The sequence below is a fragment of the Panicum virgatum genome, chromosome 8K (assembly GCF_016808335.1).
Source record: "Panicum virgatum strain AP13 chromosome 8K, P.virgatum_v5, whole genome shotgun sequence".
Taxonomy (NCBI): Eukaryota; Viridiplantae; Streptophyta; class Magnoliopsida; order Poales; family Poaceae; genus Panicum; species Panicum virgatum.
The window spans coordinates 48,518,640-48,539,105 of record NC_053143.1 but is presented as its reverse complement, the minus strand read 5'-3'; the positions used below and the strand labels follow the sequence as shown (position 1 = coordinate 48,539,105).

The 20,466-nt window shown below is 46.9% G+C and overlaps 1 protein-coding gene and 1 pseudogene across 1 annotated transcript; both read left to right on the top strand.

The window, feature by feature from the left end:
• Window positions 1–314: 314 nt before the first annotated feature.
• LOC120645002 lies at window positions 315–1,353 on the top strand. Its single transcript, XM_039921746.1, has 2 exons — window positions 315–525; window positions 614–1,353. Exon 2 carries the CDS (start codon window positions 673–675, stop codon window positions 1,234–1,236), a length of 564 nt encoding a protein of 187 aa, XP_039777680.1. The 5' UTR covers window positions 315–525; window positions 614–672; the 3' UTR covers window positions 1,237–1,353.
• A 612-nt stretch (window positions 1,354–1,965) lies between these two features.
• Window positions 1,966–5,081, top strand: LOC120645871 (annotated as a pseudogene).
• The last annotated feature ends 15,385 nt before the right edge of the window (window positions 5,082–20,466 follow it).

Sequence of the window (20,466 nt, the reverse complement as noted above, 5' to 3'; positions counted from 1 at the left end):
AAAATGAATTAATTATGATTTTTGGTTTAAATCTGACTCTTCTAATTATCACAAAATATTAAAGCACTTTCAGAACCATCTAAGGGGCTAAATTTACTCAATTCAATAGTTGGTTGAGAATCATACTTTTATGATTTGAGGGTGTAAAGTGGATTTTTTTCCCTATTTTTAACATGTTAACTTTTGTTAGAAAAAACTAATGCTTCAAAATATAAATGTCGTTGCATCATGGATCATGGTTTTACAGGGGTTTGGAAGTTTAGTTGATAGATGATTATTCTAGAATATTTTTTTAAAACGTTTGCAGATTTTAAAAAAATCCACGACTAGCTCCTTCCGGATATGTTTTGGCCGCACCTTTCTTTGTCGTCAGTTCCAAACACAGTTCAAAGCCTTCAAGTGCTCCAGTCTTGGTCCTGTTCCAAGTCAACGGCGGCAGCCAGCGAGCTCCGGCTTCGATTCAAGCGAGCGGCGGGCGGCCGCTCCGCCGAAGAGCAGCTGCGCGATATGCACCGGCGGCGGCTGGTAAACTCCTAGTTCGATCTTCCTCCCGTTCTTTTTGCCAATCAAGTTCGAGTTCGTAATAAAGCCATGATTTTTTTTCTTTTGGTAGAGAGAGCAGCACCACTCAACTCCACACGCCATTGCTCGCCCTCTCGCAGCGACGGATTCATGGAGGTCGCGATGGGGTTGCTGTCGAGGCTCATCCACAAGGTTGGGGATCTGCTCGTCGGCGAGTACAAGCTGCAGAGCGGGGTGAAGGGGGAGATCATGTTCCTCCAACCTGAGCTCGAGAGCATGCAGGGGGCGCTCAAGGAGATTGCCACTGCTCCTCCGGACCAGCTCTTTGAGCAGGACAAGATCTGGGCCAGCGAGATGCTGGAGCTCTGCTACGACATCGAGGACAGCATCGACATGTTCATGGTACACTGCACGGGTGGTGCGCCGTCAGGGCCGGTTGGTATGAGGGGGTTCATCCATAGGAGCCTGAATTTGGTGACGAGGCTCCGGATCCGCCGTCAGGTTGCTACCGACATCAGAGACATCAAGAGGCGTGTCATAGAGGCCGGCGAGCGGTGCGAGAGGTACAGGATCGATGTGGCTAGGCCTGCTGCTGTCGATCCTCGTTTGTTGGCTCATTACAGCAAGGCAACAGAGCTTGTGGGGATTGATGAGGCTAGAGATGAGGTGATTAGCATTCTGATGGAAGGCAACAGAGCTTGTGGATGGCGGTGAAGGGCAGCCGGGATCGGAGCTCGGGTCGGGCGGCAGCTGTGACGTCTATTCCTGGATCGAGGGCGTAAGCACCGGTGGATTGCGGGTTTCTTGGTTTGCGCCACAAAACCAAGCTGGCGGACGGCGGTTGAAGACGCCAAGTCGTGGAGGCACGGGCGTCGGTCTCGGGACTGGCGGAGGTGACGGGCGTCGACGGCGTCTAGGTCCTCGCTGCGGGCGAGGAGGTGACGGGCGTAGGGCGGCGTCTAGGGCCGTCAGAAGGCCGAGGCGGGAACGGCTTCCAGGGCCACGACGTGGAGGCGGGAATATTCCCGCGCGTAGAGTTTTGGTGGTTTTCTCAAAACCGGCCACCTCACCGGGTTTCGCGGACCCCTCAAAACCGCGGATCAGATCTGCATCGACGTGGCGGCATCGCGGAGAAGGCTTCGAGTCGAAGAAAGAAACTCCGCCGTCGGATGAGATCTTGTACCCTTTCCGGTTTTGCCCCTACGGGTGTTTTAGTGTACGAGTCAGGGTGGAGGTCATTTCTGGGAAGGGACCAGTCTAACCGGTCGCTCCCGAGGTCGTATAAATTCATCTCACCTGCCCCCTTGGACAGGTGAGCCTCCAAGCCACGAGTCCTTTTCTGTTTTTCCTTGCTCCTCTCTCTGTTCTAGGGTTAGGCCGAGGTCTCCATGGAAAACGTGGTCTAGATTATAGCTAGGTTCACAAATTTGAGAGGGTGGATGAATGGGTGAGGTCTAACTCTTGTATAAGTGAATTCCTCTGTAAATCACGATGAATTTGAATGAAATCGATTACCCTTTTGAGCAGCTCTCTTGTGTCTCCGTTCATCTTTTGTTCATGGATTGATTTCCTCTCTTTTGGTGATTTTTGAGATTAAAGCTTTCTCTTAGTGGGTTTAGGGACTCCGTGATTTGCTTCTCGACCATCTAGCCTAGAGCTAAACCCCCGAGAATCACGAGTCCCTCGGATTGAGGTTTTTAGAGTTTTTGGAAAACCCTCTTTTACCTCTTTCCCCCACGGAATTCTCGTGATCCTTTGCATTTTGGGTTAATTCCTTTTGTGGAGAGGTTCGTCTCTATCCTAGGAACCTCCCTGTAAATTTTGAGACCATTTGGTGATGTTTTGAACGAGTAATCTTGAAATCACCTCGAGTTCGCGGGCTGGAATTCTGTTTTGAGCAGAAGCGGTCTAACCGGTCGTAGCAACCGGTCTAACAGGTCGAAGCAACTGGTCTGACCAGTCGAAGCAACCGGTCTGACCGGTCTGGAATTTCAAATCCAGCCCGACCGGTCTGACCGCCCAGAGCAAGCGGTCTGACCGGTCCCTGACTGCTAGATCTGCAGTTTTTCTCGATCGCTTCCGTGCTTTCTCTCGCAAGTTTCTAGGGGCGATTTGTGTTGGTTTAGCTCTTCTATAGCTACTCCATACCTCATATAGGATTTAAGGGTTTGTGGTGATTTTCGGGATATAGGCCGACGGATCGATTTCGAAAGAAATTTTGATCGGCTCCCATTCACCCCCCTCTGGTCGCCAATTTCGGTCCCTCAGTATATGAAAATCTCAAGGAAAAATTTGATTGCTGGGCTTTTGTTTCGGTGTCTCAAACTCCTGACATGAGAAAAATTTTCAAGGGGTTGCTCTATGAACTGGGAAGAACGTCAATGATGAAACATTGGATGAGAGGCAGCTCATCGATCAAGTCAGAAAATTTCTTCAGATGAAAAGGTACTAAGGAATCACACAACACCTATATTACACGGACTTGCAAAGATTCTGAGTGGACCTATTTTGTTCACGGACATGCCAATCCAGCTGCTCCCTAGCTATTTTAGTTTAATCATTAAATCATCAATAGTGATCCATGGTAGTTAGCTTAATATGCATCTAGCTGGTATATGAACAATATCATAACCTTTTTCCATCCTAAAATCACTAGTTTTTTTCTAATAACCTGTGATATGTTTAGGTATTTCATTGTTGTTGATGACATATGGGATATCTCAGTTTGGAAAATGATTAGATGTACTTTGCCTGATAATGATGTTGGATACACAATTGTTACAACTACCCGTATTTCTGATGTTGCTGAACAAGCCGGTGGTGCTTACAAGTTGAAACCCCTTTCTTCGAACAACTCTCGGAAACTATTTTTTAGAAGAATATTTGGTAATGAAAACAAAGACAACAATGATGAAATTGAAAAATGTCCAGATGACGAACTGGCCGAAGTGTCTGAAAGAATATTAAAGAAATGTGTTGGTGTGTCCCTAGCAATTATTATAATGGCTAGTTTGCTAGTTTGCAAAGCAAGAAATAAACTTGAGTGGTACGAGGTGTACAACTCTATTGGTACTGGTATGAAAAATAATATGGACGTGCAGAACATGAGAAAGATTTTGTCTTTTAGCTATTATGAGCTGTCGTGCCATCTAAGAACTTGCTTGTTATATTTTAGCATGTTTCCTGAAGATTTTGAAATTGACAAGGACCGTTTGATAAGAATGTGGATAGCTGAAGGTTTTATCGAATATGAAAAATAGGGAAAGAGTCTATTTGAACTAGGAGAGTTTTACTTCAACGAGCTCATAAATAGAAGTATGATCCAACCAATACATAACTCAGTAACTGGCATGCTACATAGTTGCCGCATACATGATATGGTCCTTGATCTTATCCGTTCCTTGTCAAGTGAAGAAAACTTTATTACTGTACTAAATGATATGGATAGCACATCTCCATCAAATACGATTCAGAGGTTGTCCCTTCAATTTGGCAAGAAAAGTGACATGATGGTTCAAGTTACTAGAAACTTGTTGCAACATGCAAGGTCAGTTGTTATCTTTCCATTTGCTGTTGGTCAAGTGCCGGCTGCTGGCAGCTGCCGAGTTTTACGTGTACTAGATTTAGAGCATTGCAATCTTTCACAGAATAAAAGCCTCAAGGACCTTGGGAAGTTATATCACTTGAGGTACTTGGGACTACGTGGGACAAGTGTTTCTCACCTCCCAGAAGAAATAGGAAACCTGCAATTTCTACAGACATTGGACGTAATGTCAAATACTATTTCCAGCTTGCCTTGGAGTGTTGTCCAGCTAAGAAATTTGATTTGCCTAGATATTGATGTATCTACCAGAGTGCCAAATGGAATCGGAAACCTAAGATGCCTTGAGCAGCTGTCACGGTTATGCATTGTTGAATCCACCATAAACATTATAGAGGAGTTGGGCCATCTAACTGAACTGAAGCGGCTGTGGATTAAATTGGAGAAGTGGAACGAAAAGCTGTTGGAGTGCCTACACAAGCTACAAAAGATTCAGGAACTACTTATTGTAGTCCCTCCTGGTCAACGCAGCATCGGTGGATTGGATGCCTGGGTCGCTCCTCGACACCTCCGTTTGTTGGGTACAGAAGACAGCTATTGGTTTTCTACACTTCCAGCGTGGGTGAATCCATTGCTCGTTCCGGATCTCACCTGCCTATACATCACCGTGAGGGAGCTACAACAGGTCGATCTCGAAATCCTTGGGAGGTTGCCAGCTCTCTGCTTTTTACATCTGATGGTGAGCAATAAGAACCTGGGAATCCTTCAGGGATTCGTTGTTCGTGCTGGTTCGTTCCCGTACCTTGTATCCTGTAGCTTCGAGCAATTTGTATGGCCAATGGTATTTCAACAAGGAGCCATGCCAAGACTCAGAGAGCTTTACCTCTGGCCGTTGTTTTATGCGCGGGAGGGAAGAGGAATTGCCAGCAGCAATGATGGTCTCTGGCCGTTTTTTATAATGGCAGAGATGGATAATTTAGACACATATTTAGAGGGTTACTTTAGTCTATTTTCATAACGACAGCGTTGTGTAATTTATTAGAAAAGATAACAGATCCAATGACTATTATGATAAGAGTTGTTGGATGGATGACTTGATGTTTATGATTTTGTGAAAATTTCTAGAATTTCTCTATTTTTTTTAGAGTGTCCACTTAGGATTCTAGGTGGTTTGTATTTATCTTCAAGAGTCTACTCCTTCCGTTCCGGAAAGTGAAGAGGGAGAGAGATGTAGGGTGGGGCCTACATGGCAGAACTGCCACGTCACGGTCAATGTAGTCAAAACCATCGCCATGTCAGCGCTAAGCCACCTAAAACGAGCATAGGTGTCAAAGTTGCATGATATTAGAACTTAGAGTGTCCATTGTACCCGGTTTTGTAGTTGGAGGTCAAAGTTAGACAAACCCAATAGTTGAGGTGTCAAAAATGAACTTTTTCCTTTATTAATAAAGCATACTTGGATAGCGTTGAAATCCATTTCAGTCAAATTTGAACGGCAAGGCCAACAGCTCGGAGGTTTCTTTTGAACCTTCCACGTTCATTGAATTTTTTTTAAATAATAAAATTTTGATAGGTAATCGCAGAAATAAATGTCGAATAAAAATAAATGCAAATATTGTTGTCTGTCGGCCCTTCAAAAGCCAACAGGAAACCTATGAGCTATCCAAAAGCCGATAGGTACTTATCGGCTATAGAAGGGCCGACTAGTGCTACCACATCAGTAGCAGTCGCGTGGCCTCACGCCAGCTAGACCTGCCGGCGTGATAGGGGACCTGATAGGGGACCTATCGGCCACGCAAGAGCTGACAGGTCTATCGGACCGATAAGGGCACCAATCGGCCGCTTTGTAGCAGATAGGGTATCGGCTCATTTACCCTCCATCTTCTACCCCGGCCCTCCATTCACCACGCCTCCTCTTTACTGCCGACTCCTACCACTACAACATAGATGACCTTCTGCGACGAATTTCTGGTGACGATAGAGCTTTTCGTCATTGAATACTTCTGTTTGTGATGTTTCCTAGGAGTCAATACACTTTAGTGACGAAAATGCAGTGTGTGTCACTAAGACCAATAAAAAATCATCATAACCAATTCCATTGCCACATTTATGACAAAATTTATGACAATTCTAGTTCGTCATAATTGTTTTAAAAATTAATGCTTATGTCATCCTTGTTAGTGTAACACCTCCGGTGTTTAACACTATATTAAACAGGCAATTCACATGCGATGACACGTTAAACCCTCCCCCAATTTCTCAATTACTGCAAAGCCGAAATTCAGTTTAAACACGCCAAAAAGTCAACCCTCACACTTTTGCTCAAATGAACTCTTGCCCAAAACAAAAGTCGTAGAGTTGGACAAAACAAACTACTTTCGTGTTCAAAGTTTTTCAAGTTCTAACATGAAAATTTGAATTAACCCCGAAAAACAAGCGGGATCATTAAACTTGAATTCAAATTTTGAACTTCCAAACCATCGCTCAAATGAAGTTTTGCCTGAAAGGAAAGTTGTAGGAAATTTAATTTTGAACAACTTTCGTGTTCAAAAATTTTTGAGTTTCAATTGAAAAATTTGAGTTTTTGCTAAGTCAAACCGTGGGCTTTTAAATTTCTCTCTCCACTCATCTCTCTCTCCTCTCTCTCTCTTCCTCGCTGACCCTCCCCTGCCCCGAGCGCTCAGCGCGCCGCTGCCGCTCGCTGCGCCGCTGCACGCTCCCGCTCGCTGCCCTGCTGCCTGGGCGCGCGCCGCTGACCCCCTCCCCGCTCGAGTGCGCACGCGCCTGGACGCCGTCCTCGCACCGCCCTGCCCGTTGACGCGCGCGCCGCGCCAAGCGCTCGGCGACGCGCCGCCCTCGCCGCCGTAGCGCCCAAACGGGCCGGCCGTGCACCTGCCGCCCGCACGCCACCCCGCCATCATCGCCTCGCCTTCACTGCGTCGCTACCCACGCCACCGGCCCGCTTGCTGCGCCCTGACCCGCCTTGAAGGCCGCCTGGCGAGCACGCCACCGCCAGGCCGCGCGCACCGCCGCCGCTGCCTCTTCTGCGCCCAGCCCCTCCTCACGCCCTCACTCCCCCTTTTAGCTCGCGCCGCGCGTGTGCCCGCTCGCCCACGCCCCATTCCCCACGCCCAAGCCCCACCCCTTCGCCCAGAACGGCCAGCGCCGCCGCGCCACCGCGCAGCGCCGCCGCGCCCCCATTTTCCGCCGCCAAGCCACGGCTCTCGCGGAGAGCCCGGCTCAGCCCTCCTCCACCCCTATCGAGCACCCAGCTAGCTTCGATTCACCCCCAGGCAACTCCCAGGCCCGCCCATTTTCACCCAGAGCCTCCCAGTGCCGCGGAACGCCGCCGCCCACGCCATTGCCGCCGTCGAGCACCCCCCTCGCCGCGGAGCCCCTTCCCCGCCCTTCCCCGACTCCAATCGACCCCGGAGCTAGCTTCCTCATGGCGCCGTGAAGCTCCCCGGCCGGCTCTTGCCCCTCCTCCCACACCGGAGCGCCGTCGTCCGCTGCAGCCGCCGCCGCCGCTCCCTGGGCGCCGCCGCCGACCCTGCTCCGGCCGCCCCCGTCGACCGCATCACCCATCCTTAGGTAGAGCTCGGTGAGCTCTCTCCCCTGGGCCCCATCCCAGCCGCCGGCGAGCCCCTCCTCGCCGGGAAAACCCCCACCGCCGCCGCCTCTGTCCCCAACTCCGGCCAGGGACCCCTGCGCAAATAGTTTTGGGTTTCCAGGGGGTTCTGTGAGAAGTCCAGGGATCCCTTTGCAAATCTGAGTTTATGTTTTCTAATTTTTCCAGTAAACTTGTAAATTCGTTTAAAAATCGTAGAAAAATCAGAAAAATTCAAACTCAACTGTTCTGGAATCTTTGAGAAGAGACCTACAACTTTTGTTACATGGACTTTTTCATTTGCTCAATGGTTTTTATTTCATTTAAAATACAAAGAAAATGTACTTTATATTAGATCTCAAGTTACAAGCATGAGTTGCTAGCCATTTTTGGTCGGTAGGTTACATATTAGATGTATAACCTTGTGTAAAAGTTTCATAGACTTTTGACATGCCTAGATATCAGTTTATTTAAATCTCGCTTTATGCCTTGTTTAAAATAGTTTGTTTGTACCTACTGTTTAACTTGGTTTACTGAGCTCAAACTTTTACAGTACCCTTAACTTGATGTTTTGTTGCTGTACAAAAATTTTGAGAAATTCTAGATGGGTGGAACCTGTCCAACTAATTAATAGTATAGATGTTTACACTAAATCAAGAAAAATAGTTTATTTGCATAGAAAAATCTGATAATTTTTCTAGGGGATGAAATTGGGTTCATAACCATGCTGGTAAAATATGAGGCTCTGGAACTTAGTATAACAGCCTATAGAATTTAATTTCGATCCATGCAGCATTACTTTGTGCTATTTTTCATGCCCTGTAAAATGCTTATTTAATTGTGAAAAATTTATGGAAGGCTCATATTTATGTATAAAACACTTAGTTAAAATTTCATTACCAGTACTTGTATATTTTGACCTGCAAAATTCATCTTTGTTTCTAGCAGTAGCTGTTTATTTTATTTTTCGTGATTAATAGGCTGCATGAATTGGGCTAAAAATTTCACAGTAGGCAATTTACTCAGAGATGTATCTTGCATAAAAATTTCAACCCCAGAATCTATGTTTAACATTATTTAGGATAAGGACATGCTTAACCTAGCAATAAATAAGAAAAATCTTTCTTTTGCTGCATAGGGATAAAAGAGACAACCCATCCGAGTTACTTTAGGGAGTCAGTATAATGATTATTACTCTATAAATGGTTGCCCAAACAATGTAGCAGAATATTTTATAAATCATCTTGAGTTGCGTTGAATTTCGGCTCTTTAGTGAAGAATTGATTAAATCGTATCACTAAATTAACTCACGCATATGCATTTCATATAGATTCGACTACTCTCCCTGACGGTACGTACGAGTTGGTGCCGGAGTCCGAGAGTGAGCCGCGTGAAGCTCAAGTGAACCTAACTGAAGTCACTGAAGACCCGAACCGAGTTTCGGAAGAGCCCACAGCTAGCTACGCTCAGGAAGGCAAGCCCCGGAGCATGTTCTACCTATTTGAGTTTATGCCACTATTTATATTCCTGTTTATTTGTGCATTTAAGTTGCAGGAATTGTTTGGAACCTTAGTTGCATGATCCTAGGTACCTATGCTTGAACACTAGTATGTGTAGGTCGCTAGTTGGCTAGGCTAATGGTTCGGTAGAAGTCGAGTGATTGCCTGTCACTCGCGAGCTCATAGGAGTTGAATGCTTACTACACACTGCAATATAAGGATTACGGGCGGGGTGGTTGTACTGGTGATACCCCGTCTGTTTAGTCAAAATGGATAAGGCCGCGGTGTGTGGTAGTGGTGGTTAAGCGTTTGAACGTACTAACCACATGCCGAGAATATGGTAATCGGTAAGCTTAAGTACCTGATGGAACCGGCCGTGGAACATACTCCCCACTGTCTGGTCTATGGTCACGCACGGGTGCAGGGCACCCTAGGACGGTGGGCCTGTTTCATGCCCGGGGAAAAAGGGGAAAAGTCGCGTGGGGACTGCATTTCCCATGCGTGTGTTTAGGTCTGCCTGGCCAGGTTAACAAATTCGATTCGAATCGTCCGTCTCTCACGGATATTGAGACTGCTTAACCCTTTTGCCACATAGAGTAAGAAGTGGAACGATGATGATGAGAAATTTGGTTGATTGATGAAAAATAATTGTTTTCCACCATGTATGCTTTAGGATAGATGCTAATGTAGAATGGTTAATCATAATAGAACTTGAAAGCTAAAATCGGAAAATAAGGACTCACTGCTATTTGGCAAAGACAAACCCCTCAAGCCAAAAGCCTTGCATGTCTAGTTAGAGGGTTCGTTATATCCTAGTCGGGTAAGCCTTGCGGAGTATTAGTATACTCAGCCTTGCTTGTGGCTAAATTTTTGTTTCAGGTAATACTTTTGAGGACATGATTGCTAGCTTGACTTGGCCGTGTACCTTACCCCCTGGTTGGTCGGTGGAGTGGGATACGACTCCGGCCAACGATGGCAATGCCGAGTGATGTCATGAACGGGCTTCATCATGACATCATGTATCGTCGTTTAGAACTCGTTTTATTTTCCGCTGCAATGAACTCTGAACTACTTTCATTTCGAATTTCAAGTACCTTTCAAAGACTTCGAACTTGGTTTGTAATAATTAAGTTAAGACCCGGTAATGTAATATATTTGTGAAATGTTGTACTCTCTGGACCCACCTTCGTGTGGGTTACATGTAAGCTTTGGGTTCGATCGACGCTTAGGTGGATTCTTCGGGACTTTACCCGACAGCACTGTCGAATTACTCCGTTTGAAGTGCGTGTTAGCCGGGATTGTCTTTAAGATGATGGTTAGCGCACTTGAGCCGGATTAATTAGGGCCGTACTGCCACAGCTGGTATCAGAGCCGAACAAAGCGCACACCCGAGAGTGCGACTAGATTTTAAAAGTTTTACTTAAAACTTAGCCACGTAATCGCATTTGGTAAATACGTTGGTTCGTTAAGGATTGTGTATAGTACGTAAAGCCCTAGGGAATATTATGGGAGTTTTAGGTGGCTATCTAACTTATGGTTATTTATATCTGACTTCCAGCACATTACTTTCTGTACTTTAAATTCAGTACTTTATATTATGTGACGACGCACCTACGCCAAGGTAAGACGGTAAGAATCCTCAGTCAACTGAGAGAGTTTGACCTTCCCGTCGGTGATGCGAGCCGAACGCTGCCCTCAAGCAGTGGCTTACTTGAGGTGCTGCCAATATACCAACTGTTAGTTGGCTATATTGGGAGTAAAGTATACTCAGTCAGCTGAGGGAGTCTGACCTTCCCGTCGGTGATGCGAACCGAACACTGTGCTCAAGCAGTGGCCTACTTGAGCTGCTGCCAATATACCGACCATGAGTCGATTATATTGGGAGTAAAAGAAAAACCGTGAATACGTCGCCTCGGTAGCGTATGAGCACTGTCCATGCAGTGTGGGACGCATGGATGCCGCTTCTATAGTGAGCGGTAATGTATGGGGACGCTTTCATGTGTGCTGGCATGAAAGGTTCAATGAAATTTATATCTGTCAATTTTCTGCAGGTACGCTAACCGCGATTACGTAAGTTAAGCACGGTTAGAACTCGGCTAGAAATGTATATAGGGAGAGACGTAAGTTGTGCCATGCCACCGGTGCTAACCCCGTAAGCCCAAAACTAATTGGCAATTGTTTTCTTTGGAAGGACGGTTAGGTCGTGCATGCATCATGCTCATAAAATTGAAAGCCAAAGAAAATAGATGTGGGTTAGTCGGGAATGTTAAGGTTGCCGTGAGCACGGTTCCTCTCCTTTCACTTAAGGTCTATCTAGAAATCTGTCATTTTCTGCTATAGCCTGGAAGGTGAATTTATTTGACATGGTAGATGACTTTATCGGTAGAAGCGCCAGTGGATAATTTTGCTCCAAAACTTGTCTACTAGCTTCTGTTTAAATTTGAGAATTTTCCAACTTGTATACCATAGGGTACACTAGAAACTTCGACACCCTGTTTTTCTGTCAGCTTTGAGCACCTGTGTTGCACGAATTTTTAGGCCGTCATAGAAATGTTTTCTGCAGATGTGTTCAACACAAAACTTGTGCCCAATTTACTCACCAAGCTTCTGTAAAAATTTGGTGATTTTAGGCTTAGTGGTTTGACCTCAGCACTCAGTTTACTAGCTCTCTGGTCACTGAAAATTTTGGGCTGACAGCAAAGCAAACTATAAGGATAAGACCTTCTTAGGCTCTGATCTAGCTCTTGAGTTGACTAGAAAAGTTGTTTCTAACAACCTAAGGAATGTCCCTGTAAATTTTGAGAATTTTTAGAGCTCCATGCTTTCAGTTATACTCGTTTTTGTGCACTACCAAAAATCTGTTTTAGCCATCACTCACTTGTGTACATCTTCTGTACAGATGGCTGCCCCTGCTCTCCTGGTGTTTGATGAGGAGGGGCGTGCACACTCCGAGTGCACACACTGGCAGGGTTTTCCCTCCATTCTTTGGGAGGTGATGCGCGATGCTGGATATCCCAGTCCCCCGCGCTACGTGGGCGAGGAGTTCCATGAGATGGGAGTTGCGCGCTGTCGCGTGCGCATGACTCATGCTCCCCACCCTTTTCCAGATCACTGGGCTTCCTTGGAGCTGGAGGTAGTTGGACACCGTCTGGTTGACACTTGGGAAGTTGCAGCCATGACAGCACTCAACAAGTTTTGTGAGAAGAATTACGCAGCTGTCACACTAGCTCCTATTGGCCTCTTCCCAGCAGAACAGCCCAATGACCCTAACTGGCTTAGTCGGGTCGGACACACTGGGTACCTCCAGCAGAACCGAGCTGCAGAGACTATCTCCATGTCAGTGAAGTGCATGAATGCACTCTACCGCTTGCAGACTTTACAGGCCAAGGCCATGACCCAGATCATTGCTTCTGCACGGACCAGCCATGAGATAGTGATTGCTAAGAATGAGCAGATCAGGGATCTTGATGCCCATGTGGGCGAACTGGAGGGTCTGATTGAGGAGCGTGATGTCCTCTTGGACAATAGGGATGCTGACTTTGCACTTCTGGAGCAGCAGTTCACCGCCCAGCACGTTCAGTTGAATGCTGCCTTTGATCACATTGAGATGTTGGAGGCTCAGCAGGCCCAGCCCGAGGCCATGGAGGAGGAGCCCCAGGAGGTTCAGGGTATCTCAGGACTTGACACTATGTCTGGAGTGCCCCTGCCACCACTTCCGGGAGCTCACTCTCCAGTGAGGAGCGAGTCTTCCGTCAACAACCTAGACGACTTTTAGATGATGTCTTAAGTAGTCGTTCGCGCATTCTCCTCTGTAGGGTAGCCTAACTTTGGATGGTGATGTAATAGGCTAACTAAGAGTTGAGTACCTCGCTTTTGTCAAAGAGTACCACTCCTATGTAAAAGTATCTTAATCGTTTAGGCGGAAGCTAAGAACTTGATGCATGATTGTAATGGTTTAATTGCAGTGGAGTCTATCGCTGCAGAAACTTGTCTGAATTTTTATCCATGTTTCCTTGTATTTCTGGGCTATGTGTTGAATACCAAAGTGGTGGGGAATTTCCTGATCTAAGTGCTCACCAAATTTCAGCATTTTTAGACCTGTGTGTCAAAATTTATGGCCCGAGCATTACACCTCGGCCTGCTGAAAAACAGACTGGACAGAGCAGTAGAAATTAAATTTTTCGCCCACCTTAACTGTCGATTCAGCTTTGGAGTTGAATACCAAAGTTGTAGTATGATAAATTATCTATCTGCTGTAAAAATTTGGGCGCATTTCGATGAACAGAGTGCAAGTTATGAATTCTCTTGTAACAAACAGCGTTGCTGTCCCTATTGTTACGTGCTCCTTTCAGTTCTACTTTTCCGCGCTTACCCTTCTGTTCTTGGGGTTTGTCATATGTCATCCTACTAATGAGTGAAATTGCCATTCCAGATGGTGGGAGCGACACGTGGCAACCCTGAGGGTTTCGGGGACGCAAATGGTAGCAGTTCGCAGCGACCGCCACCACCGCCCCCCAACTTTGCGGAATATCTGGCCGCCCAAACCGAGTTACTCCGTCAACTCGTCCAGGGGCAGCAACAACAGCAACAGCAACGGGGTGGACCCAATGTTCATCAACCTCAAGCTGCTGGTTACCCGGAATTCGTGGCAACTCAGCCCCCTCTGTTCAACAAGACCGAAGAGCCACTAGATGCGGATGCTTGGATTCGCACAATTGAGTCCAAGTTTTCCCTACTTCTGGCACCATGCTCAGAGCAAAACAAGGCCCGTTTTGCTGCGCAACAGCTTCGCGGTTCGGCACGTCTTTGGTGGGATAACTACCTTGGCATGCTCCCAGCTGATCAAGTTGTCACTTGGGATGAATTCAAGGCTGCATTCAGGGGCCACCATATTCCAGAAGGACTCATGGACAGGAAGCTGAATGAGTTCCTGGCTCTTACTCAAGGGACACGTACAGTTCTCCAGTATGCCCAAGCTTTCAACAATCTCTGTCAGTACGCGGGCTATCATGCTGACACAGATGTTAAGAAGCGTGATCGTTTTCGTAGAGGCTTAAACACCAAGCTCAAGGAACGACTAAACCCCATTAGGGTCGACACATACAATGAGCTGGTAAATCTCGCACTCACTCAAGAAGACTGTATCATGACTCACCGTGCTGAGAAAAAGAGGAAAGCGCCAGCTGGACCCTCTAGTGCGCAGCCACAGAGATATCGCATAGTACAGAATGTTGCACCCCAGATTCCTCAGAAAGCCCCTCAGCCAGGGCGTTGGGTTATCAGGCCTCCACTGCAGCAAAGTGTTGCACGTTTCCCTATTCCTCAGTTAACTGGTCCACGGCCAACTGCTCCACCGCCAGCTCGTCCAAGTGAGGGAAATCGTTGTTTCAATTGTGGGAGCTCAACTCATTTCGCCCGTGAGTGCCCGCAACCCAGGCGACAAAACCCGGGCCAAGGCTTAAATCAAAACAACAAGAACAAGGGCAGAAGGCAAACTGTTCAGGTCAAGCAAGGGCGTATCAATTTCACCACTCTTGCAGAACTTCCTGAGAGCGCACCAGTGATGACGGGTACATTTCCTATCCACAACAAGCCTGCAGTTATATTATTTGATTCTGGTGCATCGCATAGTTTCATTGGTGCAAAATTTGGTGCGAAAATGGGTTTGGATTTTACTCACACAAAAGGGTCGTACATGATATCAACCCCAGGGGGTAAAATCGCTTCGAATCAAATAACACGGCTTGTGCCAATCAAGTTGGGTAGCCTGACCATCAACACCGACCTTATACTCCTACCACTTCAGGGTATAGATATCATCTTGGGGATGAATTGGATGACTCAGCATGGGGTTATAATAGATATTCCCGCCAGGGCGGTCGAATTAAATTCGCCAAAATATGGAACCACTACTCTCTATTTACCCTTCCGAGAGTGTGTCAATTCTTGTGCATTTACCATGAGCACATCCAGCCTAGAAGAAATTCCTGTGGTATGCGAGTACGCCGATGTATTCCTGGATGACTTGCCAGGAATGCCACCAGATAGAGAGATTGAGTTTATTATTGAACTACAACCAGGCACTGCCCCTATCTCAAAGAGGCCATATAGAATGCCACCTAAAGAGTTGGCCGAGTTAAAAATCCAACTTCAAGAACTTCTGGACAAAGGCTTCATTCGCCCCAGTGCATCACCTTGGGGTTGTCCAGCCCTCTTTGTAAAGAAAAAGGATGATAGTTTGAGGTTGTGTGTGGACTACCGACCTCTCAATGCGGTGACAATCAAAAACAAATATCCCCTTCCCCGCATTGATGTTCTCTTCGATCAACTGGCTGGAGCTAGGATTTTCTCAAAGATTGATCTTCGCTCCGGCTATCATCAGATTAAAATTCGTCCATGTGATATTCCTAAAACCGCATTCTCCACACGGTATGGACTCTATGAGTATTTAGTCATGTCTTTTGGTCTCACAAATGCACCTGCCTATTTCATGTATCTCATGAACTCGGTATTCATGCCTGAGCTCGACAAGTTCGTCGTGGTTTTCATTGATGACATCCTTATTTATTCCAAGAATGAGGAAGACCATGCTAAGCACCTGCGCATTGTTCTCCAACGTCTTCGGGACCATCAGCTCTATGCTAAATTCTCCAAATGTGAATTCTGGCTAGATAGTGTGAAATTCTTGGGCCACACTATTTCCAGCGAAGGCATAGCCGTGGATCCTAGCAAAGTGCAAGAAGTGATGGACTGGAAACCTCCTACCTCCGTTCATCAGATTCGCAGTTTCCTTGGTTTAGCCGGATATTATCGCCGATTCATTCCAGATTTCTCCAGAATTGCTAAGCCAATGACTGAACTATTGAAGAAAGGGGTAAAGTTTGTGTGGGATGAAAGATGTGAAAAGGCTTTCCACACCCTAAGGGAGCAGCTGACTACTGCACCTGTCCTAGCTCAACCCGATAACACCAAGTCCTTTGACGTGTATTGTGACGCGTCGGGTACGGGTCTTGGTTGCGTGCTCATGCAAGACAATAGAGTTATCGCTTATGCGTCACGAGCTCTTCGACCTCATGAGCAGAATTATCCAACTCACGACCTTGAATTAGCAGCTGTCATTCACGCTCTAAAGATATGGAGGCATTATCTTATGGGCGCTCATTGCAATATCTACACCGATCACAAAAGTCTCAAATATATCTTCACTCAAGCTGATCTAAATATGAGACAAAGACGGTGGTTAGAATTAATCAAGGACTATGATCTTGAGGTGCACTATCACCCAGGCAAGGCTAATGTTGTAGCAGATGCACTCAGTCGCAAAGCTCATTGCCATTGCCTATCCGTGGAATCCTATTCGGAAACCCTCTGTCATGAGATGAGGAAGCTCCAGTTGGAAATGATTCCCCAAGGTACCTTAAATCACATTTCAGTTGAACCAACCCTTCATGATCAAATCATTATGGCCCAATTACATGATAAAGGTGTTGGGATCATTAAACAGAAACTCTCTCAAGGAGAAAGGAAGTATAAGTGTTTTCGTCAGGACCATAAGGGAGTCCTATGGTTCGAAAGTCGTTTAGTTGTTCCGAAAAATCATGATCTTCGGAAGCAAATTCTCGATGAGGCACATCTTTCCAAATTTTCTATTCACCCAGGCAGTACCAAGATGTACCAAGATCTTAGGCAAAATTTCTGGTGGACTAGGATGAAAAGGGAAATTGCTAAATATGTCTCGGAATGTGACACCTGCCAGAGAGTCAAAGCCAGTCACTTGAGAGTAGCCGGTTTGCTTCAACCTCTGCCTATTCCATCGTGGAAATGGGAAGATATAAGTATGGACTTCATTGTTGGATTACCCAACACATCCCAGAGACATGATTCCATTTGGGTTATCGTGGATAGACTCACCAAGACGGCACATTTTATTCCAGTACATACTACTTACACTGCCAAGAAGTATGCTGAGATCTATCTCGATCGCATTGTTTGCTTGCATGGGGTACCCAAGACAATCATTTCTGATCGTGGAACACAGTTCGTTGCACGCTTTTGGGAACAGTTACAAGCATCTCTTGGGACAAAATTGATTCGAAGTTCAGCTTATCACCCCCAAACTGATGGACAAACTGAGAGGGTGAACCAAATCCTAGAAGACATGTTGAGAGCTTGCGTCCTTCATTATGACAAGAGTTGGGACAAATGTCTAGCTCTAGCGGAGTTCTCATATAACAATAGTTATCAAGAGAGTTTGAAAATGGCACCATTTGAGGCCTTATATGGTCGACGGTGTCGTACCCCTTTGAGCTGGTCGCAAGTCGGAGAACGAGTGGCATTCGGACCCGATCTCGTAACGGAGGCAGAAGAGAAAGTAAGGGTAATACAAGAGAATTTAAAGGCCGCCCAGTCTAGGCAAAAGAGTTATTTTGATAAAAGGAGAGACCCGTTGCAATTCGAAGTGGGTAATCATGTCTATCTTCGAGTCTCGCCAACCAAGGGTGTACAGAGATTCGGCGTGAAGGGCAAATTAGCTCCCCGATATGTTGGCCCTTATGAAATCACTGAGATTTGTGGACCCGTGGCCTATAGATTACGACTTCCTCCTCGACTGGCAGCAGTACATGATGTTTTCCATGTTTCTCAACTCAAGAAATGTGTTCGGGTTCCCACCGAGATCATTGAACAAACAGAAATATCGGTGGAACCAGATCTCGCTTATGTCGAGCATCCTATCAAGGTTCTTGATCAAAAGGAAAGGGCCACTCGAAGAAAAGCAGTTAGAATGTACAAGATTCAATGGAGTCACCATACCGAAGAGGAAGCTACCTGGGAAACTGAAAGCTACCTAAATCAAAATTTCCCCGGTTTTCTGAATTCAACTGGAGGTACATCTTTTCCCTCGCTTAGTTACTTATCTGAATCTCGGGACGAGATTCTTTTAAGGGGGGTAGGCTGTAACACCTCCGGTGTTTAACACTATATTAAACAGGCAATTCACATGCGATGACACGTTAAACCCTCCCCCAATTTCTCAATTACTGCAAAGCCGAAATTCAGTTTAAACACGCCAAAAAGTCAACCCTCACACTTTTGCTCAAATGAACTCTTGCCCAAAACAAAAGTCGTAGAGTTGGACAAAACAAACTACTTTCGTGTTCAAAGTTTTTCAAGTTCTAACATGAAAATTTGAATTAACCCCAAAAAACAAGCGGGATCATTAAACTTGAATTCAAATTTTGAACTTCCAAACCATCGCTCAAATGAAGTTTTGCCTGAAAGGAAAGTTGTAGGAAATTTAATTTTGAACAACTTTCGTGTTCAAAAATTTTTGAGTTTCAATTGAAAAATTTGAGTTTTTGCTAAGTCAAACCGTGGGCTTTTAAATTTCTCTCTCCACTCATCTCTCTCTCCTCTCTCTCTCTTCCTCGCTGACCCTCCCCTGCCCCGAGCGCTCAGCGCGCCGCTGCCGCTCGCTGCGCCGCTGCACGCTCCCGCTCGCTGCCCTGCTGCCTGGGCGCGCGCCGCTGACCCCCTCCCCGCTCGAGTGCGCACGCGCCTGGACGCCGTCCTCGCACCGCCCTGCCCGTTGACGCGCGCGCCGCGCCAAGCGCTCGGCGACGCGCCGCCCTCGCCGCCGTAGCGCCCAAACGGGCCGGCCGTGCACCTGCCGCCCGCACGCCACCCCGCCATCATCGCCTCGCCTTCACTGCGTCGCTACCCACGCCACCGGCCCGCTTGCTGCGCCCTGACCCGCCTTGAAGGCCGCCTGGCGAGCACGCCACCGCCAGGCCGCGCGCACCGCCGCCGCTGCCTCTTCTGCGCCCAGCCCCTCCTCACGCCCTCACTCCCCCTTTTAGCTCGCGCCGCGCGTGTGCCCGCTCGCCCACGCCCCATTCCCCACGCCTAAGCCCCACCCCTTCGCCCAGAACGGCCAGCGCCGCCGCGCCACCGCGCAGCGCCGCCGCGCCCCCATTTTCCGCCGCCAAGCCACGGCTCTCGCGGAGAGCCCGGCTCAGCCCTCCTCCACCCCTATCGAGCACCCAGCTAGCTTCGATTCACCCCCAGGCAACTCCCAGGCCCGCCCATTTTCACCCAGAGCCTCCCAGTGCCGCGGAACGCCGCCGCCCACGCCATTGCCGCCGTCGAGCACCCCCCTCGCCGCGGAGCCCCTTCCCCGCCCTTCCCCGACTCCAATCGACCCCGGAGCTAGCTTCCTCATGGCGCCGTGAAGCTCCCCGGCCGGCTCTTGCCCCTCCTCCCACACCGGAGCGCCGTCGTCCGCTGCAGCCGCCGCCGCCGCTCCCTGGGCGCCGCCGCCGACCCTGCTCCGGCCGCCCCCGTCGACCGCATCACCCATCCTTAGGTAGAGCTCGGTGAGCTCTCTCCCCTGGGCCCCATCCCAGCCGCCGGCGAGCCCCTCCTCGCCGGGAAAACCCCCACCGCCGCCGCCTCTGTCCCCAACTCCGGCCAGGGACCCCTGCGCAAATAGTTTTGGGTTTCCAGGGGGTTCTGTGAGAAGTCCAGGGATCCCTTTGCAAATCTGAGTTTATGTTTTCTAATTTTTCCAGTAAACTTGTAAATTCGTTTAAAAATCGTAGAAAAATCAGAAAAATTCAAACTCAACTGTTCTGGAATCTTTGAGAAGAGACCTACAACTTTTGTTACATGGACTTTTTCATTTGCTCAATGGTTTTTATTTCATTTAAAATACAAAGAAAATGTACTTTATATTAGATCTCAAGTTACAAGCATGAGTTGCTAGCCATTTTTGGTCGGTAGGTTACATATTAGATGTATAACCTTGTGTAAAAGTTTCATAGACTTTTGACATGCCTAGATATCAGTTTATTTAAATCTCGCTTTATGCCTTGTTTAAAATAGTTTGTTTGTACCTACTGTTTAACTTGGTTTACTGAGCTCAAACTTTTACAGTACCCTTAACTTGATGTTTTGTTGCTGTACAAAAATTTTGAGAAATTCTAGATGGGTGGAACCTGTCCAACTAATTAATAGTATAGATGTTTACACTAAATCAAGAAAAATAGTTTATTTGCATAGAAAAATCTGATAATTTTTCTAGGGGATGAAATTGGGTTCATAACCATGCTGGTAAAATATGAGGCTCTGGAACTTAGTATAACAGCCTATAGAATTTAATTTCGATCCATGCAGCATTACTTTGTGCTATTTTTCATGCCCTGTAAAATGCTTATTTAATTGTGAAAAATTTATGGAAGGCTCATATTTATGTATAAAACACTCAGTTAAAATTTCATTACCAGTACTTGTATATTTTG